Consider the following 19,317-nt stretch of genomic DNA (forward strand, 5'->3'; position numbering starts at 1 on the left):
AAACAGGAAACTTGCTCCCTTCCTTCTCTAACCCCCTTCCTTCTACCCTCCCTCTCTTCTCCCTCCTCTCACAACATGCCTCTCTCCATTTCACAATAGAACAGCCTGAGAGATGGGGGAAGGGGTGGAGGGCTAGGCAAACTGTCTTTGGGTGGGAGTGAGAGCAGACGAGGGAGGGAGCGGGGAGCGGAAAGAGGAGGGAGCAGTCTGGCAGCCAGCTGATCGCTGGTCTAGCATTCAAAGTTGCAGCGGAGGATAGAGAGGCAGAGAGAAACCGAGAGAGGCAGAGGGAGAAGAGAAGAGGCTACTGATGCTACATTAATCTGTAATCTGACAGAGTCAGAAACCAACTGCGTCATCACAGAACTGTCAGCCTCTGTCACAGTTTGTTCCGGAAATCAACAATGTAAAAGAGCAGGCTGGGAAACTAGAGCACGAGGAGGAAGTGAAGAGAGAAGAGAGAAACGAGAGATGCCATAAAACCAACATCCTCTCAAAGAGAAAGAACACACACAACAGCTCAAAGAGAGAGCGAGACAGAAGGAGAAGAGAGAGAGGTAAACATACGCTGTGGTGAGTCACTCCTCCTCCCCCTCTCCTTTCCTTTCTGCTCCTCTCCTCTCCTCTGGTGTGTTGATGCTGATGCACAGAGGAGCAGCAGAACTAAGAAAATAGTCCGATCCAGAACACACACGGAAGACGAGAACTGGACTCTGTGTGGGAGTAGCAGAACCGACAATGGAACTGTAGAACCATCAGGTACCAGAACTAGAACCAGGAGTATCATCAGAGCCAGAGCGGTGGAACCGGACCCAAAGGATTGTGTACTGTATAAAGGAGTGGTAGTGGACCTGGTGTGTCTCAATAAAGATGTCCTGGGGGTCTCTGCTGTCTCCGGTCCAATGGGCCAAATGGACCTGGTCAGCTGTACGGGGAGGAGGGGAGGAGGAGGGGGAGGACGGAGCGCCCAGAACCAAGGATGAAGGGGGAAAGTAAGTAGGCTACAGGTGTGTATGTGTGTGTGTGTGATGCCTGTCTGGCACACGAGCGAGGTAGAGGAGAGTCATTGTGTATGTACAAGTGCAGAGAGATTAGCAGCAGACTGACTGTGTGTCTGCATCTACCTGTCCGGATGACTGGGGGGAATTTTCTTTTATTATTCATACAGACAGAGAGAGAGAGAAAGAGAGAAGGGAGAGGGCAGATACCTAGAGGGAAGGAGAGAGAGGCAGAAACCTAGAGGGAAGGAGAGGCAGAAACCTAGAGGGAAGGAGAGGCAGAAACCTAGAGGGAAGGAGAGGCAGAAACCTAGAGGGAAGGAGAGGCAGAAACCTAGAGGGAAGCAGAGGCAGAAACCTAGAGGGAAGGAGAGGCAGAAACCTAGAGGGAAGGAGAGGCAGAAACCTAGAGGGAAGGAGAGGCAGAAACCTAGAGGGAGAGAGGCAGAAAGAGAGCGAGAGAGGCAGTAAAAGACAGAGAGAAAGAGAGTCAGAAAGAGAAAGATGTGATGTTGTTTTGACGTGGTCTCTTGTCCTTTCCTGCCGCTCTGCGTAACCGTGATTAGATAATGTTGTCATGTCTAAAAGCAGGTGACCACTCATACACACCCAGACAGCCCCTCCTTCCTTCTGGTAAAACTGTTTTTGTAGGTACTGTAGCTCTGTTTGCTTTCTTATGGGACGACAAATAATCTGTCTGCTTTCATAATATGTCTGTCTGTGAGAGAGGGCCAGGAGGAGAGGGTTGGTGGAAGGTTAGGGAAGGTTGGAGGAGGATTGGTGGAAGGTTAGGGAAGGTTGGAGGAGGATTGGGGGAAGGTTAGGGAAGGTTGGAGGAGGGTTGGTGGAAGGTTAGGGAAGGTTGGAAGAGGGTTGGGGGAAGGTTAGGGAAGGTTGTAGGAGGGTTGGTGGAAGGTTAGGGAAGGTTGTAGGAGGGTTGGTGGGAGGAGGGTTGGTGGAAGGTTAGGGAAGGTTGGAGGAGGATTGGGGGAAGGGAGGTTGAGCTTTCTAAAGATGTGGGATTTTTTTGTGCCAGTTTCTAGTTTCCAAGTAACTGTCCAAGATCGCAGTGTAGAGGCCATCGCTGGGACTGATTGTCTGGGCCTGCTTTGTGTGTGTGTTTTTTAAGGATTACCTCTGTGTGGTTTAGATGTGATGTGTGTGATATATAGAGAGAGAGGGAGGGAGGGAGGGCTGACTGTCTGTGTTTCAGGAGCCTGTGTCTTTGTTCCCCTGAGCTGTTTTTCATTAGTGTGTGGACGGTCTGATGTGCATTTAAGTGCCTGGGAAAACACACACCCGTCTCTGGGTCCCAGACACCAGGCCCAGACTTATTTCCAAGCTGTGTGTGTGTGGACGTGTTTAACTATTCTTGTGGGGACCAGAAGTCCCCACAAGAATAGTAAACAGACCCAAATTTGACCAACTGGGGACATTTTGTTTGTCTCCACAAGGTCAAATGCTATTCCTAGGGGGTTTAGGAGTAAGGTTAGAATTAGTGTTAGGTTAGAATTAGGTTTAGGGTTAGGAGCTAGGGTTAGTGTTAGTGTTAGAGTACAGGTTAAGGTTAGGTAAAATAGGATATATTTATTTTTACCCCCTTTTTCTCCCCAATTTCGTGGTGGTTACTGTCTTGTCTCATCGCTACAACTTACGTACGGGCTCGGGAGAGACGAAGGTCGAAAGCCATGCGTCCTCCGAAACACAACCCAACCAAGCCGCACTGCTTCTTAACACAGCGCGCATCCAACCCGGAAGCCAGCCGCACCAATGTGTCGGAGGAAACACCGTGCACCTGGCGACCTGGTTAGCGTTTACTGCGCCCGGCCCACCACAGGAGTCGCTAGTGCGCGATGAGACAAGGATATCCCTACCAGACAAACCCTCCCTAACCCGGACGATGCTGGGCCAATTGTGCGTCGCCCAACGGACCTCCCGGTCGTAGCCGGCTGCGACAGAGCCTGGGCTCGAACCCAGAGTCTCTGGTGGCACAGCTAGCACTGCAATGCCTGGGAGGTGGGAAAATAGGATTTTGAATGGGGACTGAATTGTGTGTGTGTCCACAAGGTTAGCTATACAAGACTCTATGTGTGTGTGTGAGAGTGAAAGAGACCGAGAGAGAGAAAGTGGAAGGGAGCGAGAGACTGCGACACAGTCTGTCCTTGTGTATTGAGGACACGTTGGCAGGATGAGGAGGAGGCTAGTGGATGCAGGTGGCAGGGTTCATCTCCCTTCCTCCCTCTTTCCCTTTCCTCCCCCTTTACTTCTCTTACTGTGACTGACACTCCTTATAAACTCCATTGACGGGCTGTTGAAGGAGCCATTACGAGCAGCAGGTGGTACACTAGGATATGACATCATAGAGAGGATATGACCTCACTCCACCAGACGTCCTGAAAGTTCCAAGGAAATAGATCAGAGTGTACTGACCTGTAATCAATCTCTCTCTATCTCTCGCTGTGTCTCTCTAGTTCAGATTCAGAAGGAAACTTTGAGACTCCAGTGGCAGAGTCTCCAGGTCTGCAGAATGACCTGACCCAGCTGGATAACTCTGCCGACAAAGGTGAGACTCCATCCTCAGCTCACTACCTATGCATCAGTTAAACCCCTCCCCCTGCTCAGAGGGAAAAAATTGACGGATGGCCGCTGGTCATAAGCTAGTCTATTATTGCTCAGTAATGCCACAGAGACCAATATAGACAACTATTTTTTGGGTCAGTGGCAACAACATAAACGAGAGTGCCCCTCTAACACACACACAAACACACACACACATCCCCCAAACCTACAGCACACACGGGTCATATGAAACAGATCATGTGTTGTTGACCATTGTAGAGTTTGTAGACAAACAATGTTATCTTAAAATGACCTGCTCTGTGGCGTCTTGGACCGGATTAGTTGATTTCGTTTTGGATTAATTATCCTATATCTAGACACAATGCAATCAGAAGATGGCATTTTATGATCCAAATGTACTACATCTCTGTCTCTGTAGACAATAACAACCCCTCCTCTTATAGAACAGCAGCCAATCACATGCTGCTTGTGTATATTTGGGTTAGTGCCCTAAATAAAACATTCACTGAGAGACAATTCAATCTGGAGGAATAATAACAGTCTACTTCACTACGTCACCTCAGGGAGCAATCTACATGGTACCAACAGCACTAGATGTCTGATATCAACATATACTATGGTTGAATACAATAGTATTCACTGTAGTGTTTTTGTGGACTTTACTGTAATATACTGTACTATTTACTATAGTAGAAGTACTGCAGTAAGAAAAATAATAGTATATACTATAGTATTTACAGTAGTGTTTTTGCAGACTGTAGTATTTACTACAGTATACCACAACATTATATAGTAAGTACTACACATGATCGAGGCATACTACAGTGTGTAGTATAGTATTCTACAGTATACTACAGTTTACTATAGAATTCTATATTAAGTACTCTCTCTCCCTCTCATCAATGTGGTACCCTGTTAAAGACTAGTAGATATTTTTTAAACGTCCCACGTTGGGCTGGATGTGTCAGTATGTAGTTCATACATGCATAATCTATGAGCAGGATTACTACTAGCAAGATGCACACACTGCAGAGCGAGAGAGAGAGCAATGACGTGGTGCACATATCTGCGTTTATGTGGCGTAGAACGCAATTTTTGTCTCATGAGCCAAACTACTGGCTAAAAAGATGACAAAAGATGACAAGAGAATCTCTTTAAAATGTTTAGAAGCTGGTGTAGGCTACAGTGTGAGGCCTGTTCTAAAGGGCAGGGGTGAGGTTGTCCTGCTCTACTCCCAGATAATTCTGGTTAGTTAGGGTTAAGGAACGTTTCTTCGTTCTGACAGAGCATACATTTGGGATTGTCATAATGACTCTGTATTACACATCCATAGAGGGCATTTTAACTGTAACATGTTATTGATATCTCTGAGAAAGGACAATTGAAAGATGATCTGACACACCCTATCTCTCTGAGAAAGAGAGCGCAATATCACAAGGGTGTGTGTCTGTGTGCGTGTGTGTGTGGATGGCTGTGTAGTCTCATTGTTCTGTGTTCCTGAAATCTGCTGGATTTCTCTGTAACAGAGAGATCACTGTACAGCAGTATGAGTCTGCAACCCTGACACACCACACACACACACACACACAAAATAACCCAAGGACACTGACTTGTGTCTGTAGAGCTGCATGTATCCCAATGTTAATGAGACATGCAGGACATAGTGGCAGGACTGCTCAGCGATGCCTTCTCTCTGGAGCCTAACCCCTCAAATGTGGTTGACAGGGGCCTGGGCTAGAGCCCCTCTCAGCAGTGTCAACACAGCCCAGACTGGAATGAGCAGCCCCAGCCCCCAGCCCCCAGAAGCATGTTAGCAGCATGGCAGGCTGTCCTAAACACAACAGGGTCCTGGGCTGAACATGCACTCAAACCATGACTGTATTACTGTGCCCTTAGGGAGAGGACCATAGCCGTGTGTGTGTGTGTGTGTGTGTGTGTGTGTGTGTGTGTGTGTGTGTGTGTGTGTGTGTATCAGTGTTTGCTGTTGACGAGGTGTTTGTTGACGCAGGGACCATTGTAAGGTACCATTCTTAGCATTCTAGAAGTGAGGAGCCATTGTGAGTGTTCTAACAGGAAGTGAGAGGATATTCAAACATACCTCAGTCCTTACATGCTTTTAAATAGCCATGAACTGAGGCGGTGGAGCTGCAGTGGTCTGAGTCACTGTAGGGTTTAAAGATGAGATACAATGTGTCCCAAATGTCACCCTATATAGTGCACTATGTAGGGAATAGGGTGCCATTTGGTATACATACACCCATGCCCCATCCTATTCCAGAGATGTTTTCCACCCTGCGCACTGGGGACTGAGGAGCACTCCCACACATTTTATGAATGTGTTTTACAGCAAGACTTTAAATGCAGAGATGTTTCTGAGAATGGGAGAGTGCCCCACAGCCACATCTAAGAGCTCTACAGCCCAGGGTCACTATGTCCTTGGTGGAGAGAACACTGGCAGGAAATCTGTAGCACATTAAGGGAGAGAGACTAACACACACAGACACAGAGAGATGCACGCACGCACACACACAAAAGAGGGAAGAGGACAAACGTCATGCTTTTCTCGATAACATGACAGCAGATTTACCGCTTGGAGAGAGAGGGAATAGGCTTTAGAGAAAAGATAAGCTATAGAGGGATTGGTGAAGAGAGTGTGAGAGAGAGATGTACACTTTCTGTAGTATATTATCTGAAACAATATACAGAGAAATCAAAAAAATTATGTCCCTGAAAAAAACTTTTGAAGAAAGGTTGCTGTCTTGCTTGTCTCCAGCGTGAGATACTGACTCTGCCTCTCCTCTCTGCAGCCCTCACCAGAGATGACGGACAGGTGACGCCCTGTGCCTTCCTGGACAGGAACTCCAATCAGGATGTTTATCCCGCCTCCCTCCAGGAAGTCCAGGATGCCCTGAACAACCTCAATAGCCCCTCCCCCTCCCAGAGCAGAGCAGGTTTGGACCAGAACCTGAACCTGATGTTTACCTCCAGACCTGGAGAAGATGGTCTCTCCCCGTCCCCTCTGCCTCAGCCCCTCGCCCTACATCCCCCCTCGCTCCCCGTCCACAACCCCCCCGTCCCCGCTGAGTTTGATGATCTCGCTCCTATGACCTCTGACTCCAATGGCAACATCAACTCTCACCTCAACAGCCTGACTCCTGAAATGGACAGACCAGAGGACTCAGACAAACAGTCACCTAGGAAGAGCACAGGCATCACGTGAGTAACACTCTTATAAGACATCTTATCTTACAGTATCTTGTGTTGCCTATCATTCAGTCCTAACACCCTCCCCTTCTGGTTTAAGGAACCAAACTAACCATCCTGGCTCTACCAGTACAGTTCCCTGCCTGACCACTTAGCATAAAATCACATGATCTTATCTCTCCCTTCCTCAACCAATCTTCCCCCCTCCGCTCCGCTCTCCCCCCACCCCCTCTCCTGTCTCCCCCATACTCTGTCCTGACCTGTCTCTGAGTCTCTATCTGTGTGGCATCAGGACCGCTGAGCAGGTCCGTTTCCTCTGTATGACGCTGTAAGTACTGTTTACTGTATGTCTCTGTAGGCCCTCCACTAGGCCTCAACCACATCCCCAGACTCTGTGTCTCCCCCTGCCCAGTTGAGCTACCTCTCCCCCTGCCTGTTCCTCTCCCTGCCCCCCATGCATGTTCTCCTACACCACAATCCTACAGAGAGCAGCCCTGGCCCGCACTCTCTACTGCAGTCTCAGGTTGTCGCAGTCATCAGTTTCTCCCAGGCGGGGCTAGTCAATTACATCATCTACCTGACCTCAATACCGAGAAAAAGAGAGAGGTGACCTCATAATACTCTACAGCAATTTCACAGATACTCTCTGTATAAGCATAGTCATGCTCTGTGCAGTGGTTTGGGGACCCTGCTCTTATTTCTATTAGGCAACAGTCTGTCATCTGCTTTCTGCTGCAATTGAGCAGTTTAGCAGCAGACGCACAGAGCAACGCAACAGAGAGAGCACAGAATGAGGGCTGATTTCAAAGCCTGCTTTCTCTTCTATTTTCTCTGCTTTTATCCTACTGTACTCTCTCTCTATGCTCAGTAAGAGTACATTGTTTCAGTCTCACATCACAGGAATCCTATACCTTTAGGTCTAGCTGCTTCCCCTGACACACACACACACACACACACACACACACACACACACACACACACACACACACACACACACACACACACACACACACACACACACACACACACACACACACACACACACACACACACACACACACACACACACACACACACACACACGGTCGGTGGGTCAGCTACGATCTGGGTAGGGTTAGCGTTAGGATTGGTCTCAGTAGCTCTGACCTCAGTGCTTTTTGTCTTCAGGAACTCCTGTAAAGTGAAGAAGCTGGACAACCAGACTCCATTACAGAACACCTGCGGACAGGTAAGGGTTCATGTTCTTTACCAGCTCCTCAAACAGGAAATGCTTAACTTGCCTCCTTTACTCATAAAGACAGCAAACTTTATTTATGTTTAAAATAATGTTTTTCAGATAAATGTGTGTATATTGCTGTCCTTGGCTATCATTGTATTACATATGCATGCATGCATGCATGCATGCATGCGTGTGTGTGTGTAATGTAGTGTTAGTGTTTTCCACTCTGGTGCAATTTCTCTGTGTATCTGACCGTGACCCTGGTTAACCTGGGCATTCCTCTCTGAGAGACTGAGCCATTCCATCAGTATACCTCCGCCCTGTCCTCTACTCTACCTCAGCTCTCAGTATACCTCCGCCCTGCTCTGGCACAGCACCAGGGAGCAAAGGGAGACTGCCCCCTTAAACAGATGAAAATGTCCCTGTCTGTCTGTAGGAGGATGACCACGGCGAGGGCCACGCCACAGATGAGGAGAAGCTAGCCAGCACAGCAGGAGTCAGAGCAGACAGAGATCACAACGGTGAGTGGGGGTTGAGGGGATCAGACACCCCCAAACATCAGTGTCTGTGTGAACTCATGTGTTGGTTAATCAATGTCACAGGGAAGGTCATGGTTGTCTTTCATAGAGCCCCGCAGGAACAGTTATCAATTAGTAACTCATTGTCAACATCCACAAAAGCTTAATTGGATCCAAGGAGTCTGTATGAGTGTTCCTAAGTTCCTGTGCTCTGATCTGGGCTCCCTCCCCTCCCTCAGCTCAACCACTAGTGTAGGCTATATGAGTCATGTAGCTTGCTGTTATGTATGACTGGTGGGTCTGTGTGCTTATGAGCCCAACAGCAGAACCCCAGCAGTGTGACAGGAAGTAGACAGACTGTACCAGATCAATAGTCCCTCAGGCTGCATGTAACACACTTCTACTATAGCGCTGTTCTGTTGAGCTGAATTTGCCTTATTGTCTGTTCTAATCTGCTGTTCTGTTCAGTTCTGCTCTGTTCAGTTCTTCTCTGTCTAGTCTGGGGAGATGTATACAGTAGATTCTGTCAACTCACAGGTTTATTATGAGACAGAATTGTGTCATCATGCCCTCTGTGCTGCAGGCATACACTGCCCCCTTCTGGTCAGGCAGCAGCAGTAGCACATGGAGCTCCCAGTGACTGGAGTAAGAATAGAATAGTTCCTTATGAGAATACAGTGTGGGATATTTCACACAGATATTTTTGTGACATTTCATTTTCTCTCCCAGGGACAGAACTGAGTGTGTCATGCAGATCAGAGGAGTCAGACTGCTGTTCTATGGTGAGTACCACAAAATGCCTTGTTAACAGTCACATTTAGCCCACAGAAAGTTTGGCCCACTTCAGAGACCAAGGATCTAGTGATGGTTCAATCAAAATCATGTGATCTCCCTGGTGACTACTAGATGGAGACATTAGTGAGCCAGTAGTTTAGAATGCTGTCCTCGGAACACATTATGTCACTGTAGTTAGGAGGGTTACCAAGTTTAGTTAGTCAATTACTTAATCACCATCCCATCTAGCTGATCTTGACCCATCATTATTATCATCATGTTTCTAGTAGATGCAGTGGATTAGAGCTGTGTTGACAGTGATGTTGAGGAGCTAGTGCTATTGTATCTGGTTGTCTGGGATGGTGATGGTGACTGGCTTCATTGGTCTACCCACCCGGTGCCTAACAGTGCTCTGTAGCCCACTACAGTACAGTACCATGGTAGCTTTACTCCCACACTGTACATGAACTGACCACGAGCTCCTCAGTCTGTCATCATCTCCAGCTCATCAGGTGATAGAGGGATTGAGATTACCAGACCCATAGGATTAGGATATGACTGAGTTATAATCCAGGGAAGGACAACAGGAGGGTGAGGGTTGAGGGGTAGGGCGAGAGAAAGAGATGAAGTAACCACCCTTAACTCTGCCACTGAGGAACAAGACCTCAACTTCAAACTACCATCTCCCTCTCAGGCTGTGTTTAGACAGGCAGCCCAATTCAGTTTTTTTTTTTCACTAATTGACTAATCAGATGAGCTCTGAAAAATATCTGATGTGATTGGTCAAAGGACCAATTAGTGGAAAAACGATCAGAATTGGGCTGCCTGTGTAAACAGCCTCAGAGCTCCTGTGCATCAGGCTGATGAAGGCAGGGCCAATACAGAGATGTCTTTGTACAGTTCTGGATGGAGGAGATGAGAATATCACCACAACCCTCCAATAAACACTATACTGCATTGTACTATAATCAGTTTATTATTGAGTGGAACATGCAGATGGAAATGACCTATAAACCGTTTGAACCTGCCACACCCATGCTACAAATCACACTGACATTGTGACTAAATCAGGATTAGGGTCACTTTAATCTAACATCCAGTCAGGAATTTATGGAACTCCTCTCCTGCTCTTTATTTTATTCTTATTTACAATGACGGCCTACCAAAAGGCAAAAGGCCTCCTGCGGGGACAGGGCTGGGATTAAAAATATATAAATATAGGACAAAACACACATCACGAAGAGAGAACACAACACTACATAAAGAGAGACCTAAGGCAGCAACACATGACAACACAGCATGGTGGCAACACAACATGGTAGCGACACAAAACATGGTACAAACATTAATGGGCACCGACAACAGCACAAAGGGCAATAAGGTAGAGAGAACAATGCATCACACAAAGCAGCCACAACTGTCAGGAAGAGTTTCCATGATTGAGTCTTTGAATGAAGAGATAAAACTGTCCAGTTTGAGTGTTTGTTGCCGCTCGTTCCAGTCGCTAGCTGCAGCGAACTGAGAAGATGAGCGACCCAGGGATGTGTGTGCTTTGGGGACCTTTAACAGAATGTGACTGGCAGAACGGGTGTTGTATATGGAGGATGAGGGCTGCGATAGATATCTCAGATGGGGGGAGTGAGGCCTAAGAGGGTTTTATAAATAAGCATCAACCAGTGGGTCTCGCGACGGGTATACAGAGATGACCAGTTTACAGAGGAGTATAGAGTGCAGTGATGTGTCCTATAAGGAGCATTGGTGGCAAATCTGATGGCTGAATGGTAAAGAACATCTAGCCGCTCGAGAGCACCCTTACCTGCTGATCTATAAATTATGTCTCCGTAATCTAGCATGGGTAGAATGGTCATCTGAATCAGGGTTAGTTTGGCAGCTGGGGTGAAAGAGGAGCGATTACAATGGAGGAAACCAAGTCTAGATTTAACTTTAACCTGCAGCTTTGATATGTGCTGAGAGAAGGACAGTGTACCATCTAGCCATACTCCCAAGTACTTGTATGAGGTGACTACCTCAAGCTCTAAACCCTCTGAGGTAGTAATCACACCTGTGGGGAGAGGGGCATTCTTCTTACCAAACCACATGACCTTTGTTTTGGAGGTGTTCAGAACAAGGTTAAGGGTAGAGAAAGCTTGTTGGACACTAAGAAAGCTTTGTTGTAGAGCATTTAACACAAAATCCAGGGAGGGGCAGCTGAGTATAAGACTGTATCATCTGCATATACAGAAGTCGGAAGTTTACATACACCTTAGCCAAATACATCTAAACTCAGTTTTTCACAATTCCTGACATTTAATCCTGGTAAGAAATCCCTGTCTTAGGTCAGTTAGGATCACCACTTTATTTTAAGAATGTGAAAATGTCAGAATAATAGAATAATTATTTCAGCTTTTATTTCTTTCATCACATTTCCAGTGGGTCAGAAGTTTACATACACTCAATTAGTATTTGGTAGGATTGCCTTTAAATTGTTTAACTTGGGTCAAACTTTTCGGGTAGCCTTCCACAAGCTTTTTCAGTTCTGCCCACAAATGTTCTATAGGAACGAGGTCAGTGCTTTGTGATGGCCACTCCAATACCTTGACCTTGTTGTCCTTAAGCCATTTTGCCACAACTTTGGAAGTATGCTTGGGGTCATTGTCAAATTGGAAGACCTATTTGCAACCAAGCTTTAACTTCCTGACTGATATCTTGAGATGTTGCTTCAATATATCCACATAATTTTCCATCCTCATGATGCCATCTATTTTGTGAAGTGCACCAGTCCCTCCTACAGCAAAGCACCCCCACAACATGATGCTGCCACCCCCGTGCTTCACGGTTGGGATGGTGTTCTTCAGCTTGCAAGCGACCCCCTTTTTCCTCCAAACATAACGATGGTCATTATGGCCAAACAATTAAATTTTTGTTTCATCAGACCAGAGGACATTTCTCCAAATAGTACGATCTTTGTCCTCATGTGCAGTTACAAACCGGTGGTTTTTAGAGCAGTGGCTTCTTCCTTGCTGAGCGGCCTTTCAGGTTATGTCGATATAGGACTCGTTTTACTGTGGATGTAGATACTTTTGTACCTGTTTCCTCCAGCATCTTCACAAGGTCCTTGGTTGTTGTTCTGGGATTGATTTGCACTTTTCGCACCAAAGTACGTTCATCTCTAGGAGACAGAACGCGTCTCCTTCCCGAGCGGTATGACAGCTGCAGAGTCCCATGGTGTTTATACTTGCGTACTATTGTTTGTACAGATGAATGTGGTACCCTCAGGCGTTTGGAAATTGCTCCCAAGGATGAACCAGACTTGTGGAGGTCTACAATATTTTTTCTGAAGTCTTTGCTGATTTCTTTTGATTTTCCCATGATGTCAAGCAAAGAGGCACTGAGTGTGAAGGTAGGCCTTGAAATACATCCACAGGTACACCTCCAATTGACTCAAATTATGTCAATTAGCCTATCAGAATCTTATAAAGCCATGACATCATTTTGTGGAATTTTGCAAGCTGTTTGAAGGCACAGTCAACTTAGTGTATGTTAATTAACTTCTGAGCCAATGGAATTGTGATATAATTCACTGTAAGTGAACTAATCTGTCTGTAAACAATTGTTGGAAAAATTACTTGTGTCATGCACAAAGTAGATGTCCTAATCGACTTGCCAAAACTATAGTTTGTTAACAAGAAATTTGTGGAGTGGTTGAAAAATGAATTTTATGACTCCAAACTAAGTGTATGTAAACTTCCGACTTCAACTGTAAATTGATGAGAGCCTCCTACTGCCCGAGCTATGTTGTTGACACCTATGTTTTTGCAGTATGAGGACACCTGCCAGCTGAAGAACGCCAAGCTGGGAGGAAGTGACATGCAGAAGAAGACAGGAAGTGAGGTTCTAGACTCGATTTGCATCAGCGAGGCAGAGAAGACGGCTGTTCTCACTCTCATCAGAGGGGAGGTAAGTTAAACAACAGACCACACGTGTACACACGTGTACACACACACACACACACACACACAGGGTAACATGGTAATAACTGTCTCCTGTGCCAGATCATCACTAAGGAGATGGAGACCAATGACTGGAGGAGGAAGTATGAGGACAGCAGACAGGAAGTCATGGAGATGAGGTACTGTAGGCCAATTCACATGTACCATTCTGTTACCATTCACCTCAACTGTACTGTGAGGCTAGTAATGACGTGATGTGTGCTGAGCAGTGAACAGACTGAGTGTTAGCTAATCAAGATTCATCAGTAGTCATTCCTCTCTCACAGAAAGATAGTGGCAGAGTATGAGAAGACCATCGCCCAGATGATTGGTGAGTGGCTTAGGTCAACCAAACCTCTTCAAACATTCCTCTACATAAATGTTGTGGTGGCCTCGATGCACAGAATCATAAAATGACCTGTCTGTGTGACCTCTCTCTCTGTCAGAGGACGAACAGCGCAACACCATGAGCTCCCAGAAGTCTTTGCAGGCAGTAAGCATGGAGAAGGAGTCGGCGCTAACAGACCTGAACTCAGTAGAGCGTTCGCTGTCCGGTATGTTCCGCCGCTACGAGAACATGAAGAGCACCCTGGACGGCTTTAAGAAGGTTAGGGGTCAGAGTTCAAGAATAGTCTGACCTTACTACGATTAGTCTTTGAGCTCATATATTAGTTATGTGTAACATTGTGGTTTTACTATTATGTGCGTGTAGAATGAGGAGGTGTTGAAGAAGTGTGCTCAGGAGTATCTGGCCAGAGTCAAGCAGGAGGAGCAGAGATACCAGACCCTCAAACTCCACGCCGAGGAGAAACTAGACAAGTATGATTACACACACACACACACACACACACACACACACACACACACACACACACACACACAGAGGACTCTATCAGTAACTACCAACCTCTACTATTCCCTTCAGGGCTAATGAGGACATAGCCCAGGTACGCAGCAAGGCCAGCTCCGAGAGTGTTGCTCTGACCGCCAGCCTGAGGAAGGAGCAGATGAGGGTAGAGTCTCTGGAGAAAGCTCTGCAGCAAAAGGTAAGGGCTAACATTACCTAGCTACATGCTAACGCCCACTGCTAGACCTATAGCAGAAGGTAGCACACAACCATAGAGATAGTTAGAGGATGCAACACTGTATCTATACCATTATGGCATCTGTGAGAGCATGGGCAGCGCCATTGAGGCCATCTCCATTCCGAAGTAGTCAATGTTCTTCTTCTACTTCTATGAGTTGGTAAACAAACAGAAAGAGTGCATACTGCCACCTGGAGTGTGTTTGAACAGGTATAAGCCAAGGTTGGCGATTTACTGCCACATGCAGTAATGGAATGTTTGCTCACGAGTATAATTCATTGGCTGATCCCTTCTGATGAACTGGATGGAATTATGTGATCATTCCTTAACCCCAGTGGTATAAGTAAAAATACTTAAGTAGTACTTTCAAGTAGTTATTTGGGGTATCTGGACTTTACTATTCATATTTTTGACAACTTTTCTGCCCTACATCCTAAAGAAAATGATGTACTTTTTGTACTCGTTACATTTTGAATTATTAGCAGGACAGGAAAATTGCCTAATTCACACACTTATCAAGAGAACATACCTGGTAATCCCTACTGCCTCTGATCTGGCAGACTCACTAAACACATGCTTCGTTTGTAAATTATGTCTGAGTGTTGGAGGATGCCCCTGGCTATCCGTAAATGAAAGAAAATGATGCCGTTTGGTTTGCTTTATATAAGGAATTTGAAATGATTTATACTTTTGATACTTAAGTATATTTTAGCAATTACATTTACTTTTGATACTTAAGTATATTTAAAACCAAATACTTTTAGACTTTTACTCAAGTAGTATTTTACTGGGTGACTTTCACTAAAACCGCCTTTTGGGCACGAGAGTCCGCTGTCTCCATGCACACAACCCTAACGCTACATGCTAATGCTAACCCTGCAACAAAAGGTAATGCACAACGCTTTTTGCTGACTAGGTGACCTGAACAGGAAAAACTCCAGGCCTAAGTCCTGAATCACCAGTCTCCTTGACGTGGTCTTCTGTCTATTCACAGACCGAGGAGATCGAGGAGCTCACCAAGATCTGTGATGAGCTCATCGCAAAGATGGGCAGAACAGACTGAGAGAGATTCCATACTTCCGAATCGACCAATCTTGACCCACCAAGCCAACCCTGCCTACAACCTATAGTGTACTCCTGTGCATGCATCCAGCCAATGAGCAGCTCTATTTCCCCACAGGGCGCCTGCACCTAGTGCTGCTGTACTGGTCAAATGTCATACGATAACCCATTTCTCTTAGTCAACATTAGTGCAGTATTTGGAGAATAGGGTGTAATTTGAGCCTGTGTTATGTACATGTGGACTCACCTTTTTGGCTTGGTCATTATTTACCACGCAAGACCCCACACCCGTTTGTCTTTCTGGACTGTAACATAAACACAATATAATGTGCTGTCTTGGCATTGCATAGGTTTGTGCCTATTTAACTTAGGATAACATTTTGTTAAGCATTTATTAATATATTATGCACATAAACCCCACACTTACAAAACACCCTGGCTGAGATGTACTGTACATATGGTACTGTACATATGGTATTTATTCTGAACACTAGGAGACTAGGGCAGGACCAGGTAGACACTCGGTAGGCTCCAGGACAGTCAGGGGTCAGGGGTGAGCTATGTTTGACCCCTTTGTATAACTGCACTATTATAGGGAGGGGGGAGATGTGGGAGTAGGATGCACTACTATAGATAGGGGTGGGGTGGGAGGGTTGTCCTGGGAAATAAAGTTTTTCTTCTGTCTGTATATGAGGCGTTGTGTTAGCAGAGGAAGAGGAGCTGTACAGTGACTGTGTGTTCTGTACGACTTCAGCACAACTGCACAGGGGAAGGGAGGGTTTCCCACTGTCCTAAGCTATACCTGGTTAGTCTCTTTCTCATGCCAGAGGGGTGGAGCAGAGGGTCGTATACTCAGTAAGTGGAAAACTGGATATGGTGAAGTTAATACAAAGACTATATATTTGTATATGTACAAACAAATGCCGTTAACTGGGAGAGTGTTTGATTTGGTTTTTCAAAATCAGAAATGTTTAACATCTCCTGTGGCCATGGATATGCACCTGTAGTATTTGGGTATGAAACGTTACGGCATGGAGGTAGAGAGAACTGTTCAGGGATTATGTGAGCTCCCATGAGCCCTGCTCAAAGGTAGAGCACTATATAGGGAATAGGGCTCTGGTCTAAGGTAGAGCACTATATAGGGAATAGGGTGCCATTTGGGATGGATTCACTGTGTTTTACTGCACCTAGTTAGTGGCATAGAAAGTTACAGTGTGTTTCTCATATTCACTGTTCACTGCTTCACTGTTCTCAGCTAACCTGGTTCTGTTAAATACTCTTCAACAGTGGAGAGTTTCACACCGGCTCACTAGTTCCCCCTCCGCCACACTGCACTGTGGATGACATAGTTAAACAATATAACACACATGCATGCATGCAGTGAAACACCACGTAGACATACATACATGTGCCAGTGTCTATAATACACATCTTTGTGCCATACTGAAGTTGAAGCTTCATTGAAAGTTTCTTTAGATAATATTGTTTTTAACAGTTTGTACATCACCGATGATCCCTTTTTGCATTGTCATTAAAATGTGTAAAGTGAATAAGAAGCATTCAGCTGTACTGACTTGTACTGTAAAGACTATGTTGACTAATATGTGCAGTGTGTGTGCTGAGTAAACATGACTGTAGTAATAAGGGACTGTGTTCTCATCGCTTCTGTGTTCTCATGGCTTTCTCTGTTCACAGCTACACAGGTTGGGTCTGACATCACAGCTACACAGGTTGGGTCTGACATCACAGCTACACAGGTTGGATCTGATATCACAGCTACACAGGTAGGGTCTGACATCACGTTGGATCTGATATCACAGCTACACAGGTTGGATCTGACATCACAGGTTGGGTCTGACATCACAGCTACACAGGTTGGGTCTGACATCACAGCTACACAGGTTGGGTCTGACATCACAGCTACACAGGTTGGGTCTGACATCACAGCTACACAGGTTGGGTCTGACATCACAGGTTGGGTCTGACATCACAGCTACACAGGTTGGGTCTGACATCACAGCTACACAGGTTGGGTCTGACATCACAGCTACACAGGTTGGGTCTGACATCACAGCTACACAGTTTGGATCTGATATCACAGCTACACAGGTAGGGTCTGACATCACAGGTTGGATCTGATATCACAGCTACACAGGTTGGGTCTGACATCACAGGTTGGGTCTGATATCACAGCTACACAGGTTGGGTCTGACATCACAGCTACACAGGTTGGGTCTGACATCACAGCTACACAGGTTGGGTCTGACATCACAGGTTGGGTCTGACATCACAGCTACACAGGTTGGGTCTGACATCACAGCTACACAGGTTGGGCCTGACATCACAGCTACACAGGTAGGGTCTGACATCACAGGTTGGATCTGATATCACAGCTACACAGGTTGGGTCTGACATCACAGGTTGGGTCTGATATCACAGCTACACAGGTTGGGTCTGACATCACAGGTTGGGTCTGACATCACAGCTACACAGGTTGGGTCTGACATCACAGCTACACAAGTTGGGTCTGACATCACAGCTACATAGCACACTCACAATCACTGACTTTACTGAATGTTCAGTCTCTGCCATCTTCTCTCTGCCAGAGTGAACTGTAACCTTGCCCCGGGCTAGCAGCTGAACAGGGAACAGTGTTCAGCTGACACAACACTAATGTCCTCTAACACACTCACAGAAACACACACATTGCTAAATGGATGTTATGAGGCTCTGACCTTGAGTAAGAGGGCAACCGCATGCGAGTGACACATTTTGAAGTTGAATTTCCCTGTAGTTGGTGAGAACGGTTTGTGACAACCCAGTGTGGTTGTACTATTTCACTGATCACTTAGCCAACACAGGTTGTGTGTGTATTGGTGTATTTGAGTGAATGAGTACAGTACAGACACCAGCATTGAGAGTTTACCTGACCCTGTCAAAACTACCCTGGGTAAGTCCAATAACACACGAATAGAGGGCGCTGGGTGTGCAGGGATGATAGGGATTAGGGCTAAGATGTTAATGCCCCAAGACACCCCCACCCCTTCTCTTTTCTCTCCTCTGCATTTACCTCTTCTCTGCTCCCACTACTGCACTGGACTCCCAAACGTACACTGATACACACACCGTCCATCCAGCACTATGAAGACTGTCCTGGCTCTGCTGATGTTGGTATGCCTGGCCTGCCACAGTAAGTCTCTGTACATGTAGCTGGCAGTCTCTCTACATGTAACTGACAGTCTCTCTACATGTAGCTGGCAGGGTTATTTACTCAACTAGAGGGGGACCTTCTAGGGGTTTCAGGGTTTTCTAAGAGTTTACAAGGGGTTAAACGGTGGGTCTGAATCTAGCCTACTGGGTCATGTTAAAGCTGGGTTCAGGTTAGAAATGATGTCTTGTTTATCTGATGGGAGGCAAAGGAATGTTAAGAGCTTAGTTGGATCCCGGAACTGCCCGGGGACCCAGAGAGTAGTCGATGCTAACCCTAACCATAGGTCAACACATAACTGTACCAGATGGTCATATTTTAGTTTGTGTTTTAGTCATCATATTGGTAGGGGTTGTGTGGAACGCTTTCGACACCTTGTAGAGCCCATGCCCCCAACAAATTGAGGCTGTTCAGAGGGCAAAAGGGGAGGTGCAACTCAATATTAGGAAGGTGTGCCTTGAAGAACTAGTGAAGGGCTGTGTTCACCTGTCTGTCTGGTTGTGTGTGTGTTTTGCTGTTTCAGCGTGGTCTTATTTGTTCATAAAAGCCCAAGGGTTGACAGGACAGGAGTTGTCACAGACAGAGCCTTAGAGTTATTCCTACATCATCAGATATCAGTTCGTTGTTATGGGCTCCTAGTTCCTCAGAGACAACGTGTGCATGGTGAGACAGAGAGTTAG

The 19,317-nt window shown here is 46.1% G+C and overlaps 1 protein-coding gene across 3 annotated transcripts in view; it reads left to right on the forward strand.

Moving 5' to 3' along the window:
- Positions 1–17,075, forward strand: part of LOC139545273 (transforming acidic coiled-coil-containing protein 1-like) — a 33,801-nt gene extending 16,726 nt beyond the window's left edge. Inside the window, exons 1-14 of one of the 3 annotated variants that reach the window (XM_071352876.1) lie at positions 5–992; positions 3,470–3,561; positions 6,386–6,794; positions 7,075–7,110; positions 7,950–8,010; positions 8,438–8,522; positions 9,249–9,301; positions 13,113–13,250; positions 13,346–13,422; positions 13,570–13,613; positions 13,729–13,889; positions 13,995–14,101; positions 14,208–14,328; positions 15,362–17,075. In XM_071352876.1, coding sequence (XP_071208977.1) covers positions 871–992; positions 3,470–3,561; positions 6,386–6,794; positions 7,075–7,110; positions 7,950–8,010; positions 8,438–8,522; positions 9,249–9,301; positions 13,113–13,250; positions 13,346–13,422; positions 13,570–13,613; positions 13,729–13,889; positions 13,995–14,101; positions 14,208–14,328; positions 15,362–15,430 — 1,575 coding nt within the window. In that variant the 5' untranslated portion in view covers positions 5–870 and the 3' untranslated portion in view covers positions 15,431–17,075. Of the gene's footprint in view, positions 1–4; positions 993–3,469; positions 3,562–6,385; positions 6,795–7,074; positions 7,111–7,949; positions 8,011–8,437; positions 8,523–9,248; positions 9,302–13,112; positions 13,251–13,345; positions 13,423–13,569; positions 13,614–13,728; positions 13,890–13,994; positions 14,102–14,207; positions 14,329–15,361 lie in introns of those variants that run through there. The other 2 variants (XM_071352878.1, XM_071352877.1) reach the window with 2 other exon arrangements.
- The last annotated feature ends 2,242 nt before the right edge of the window (positions 17,076–19,317 follow it).

Source organism: Salvelinus alpinus, chromosome 19, assembly GCF_045679555.1.
Source record: "Salvelinus alpinus chromosome 19, SLU_Salpinus.1, whole genome shotgun sequence".
NCBI classification, from domain to species: Eukaryota; Metazoa; Chordata; class Actinopteri; order Salmoniformes; family Salmonidae; genus Salvelinus; species Salvelinus alpinus.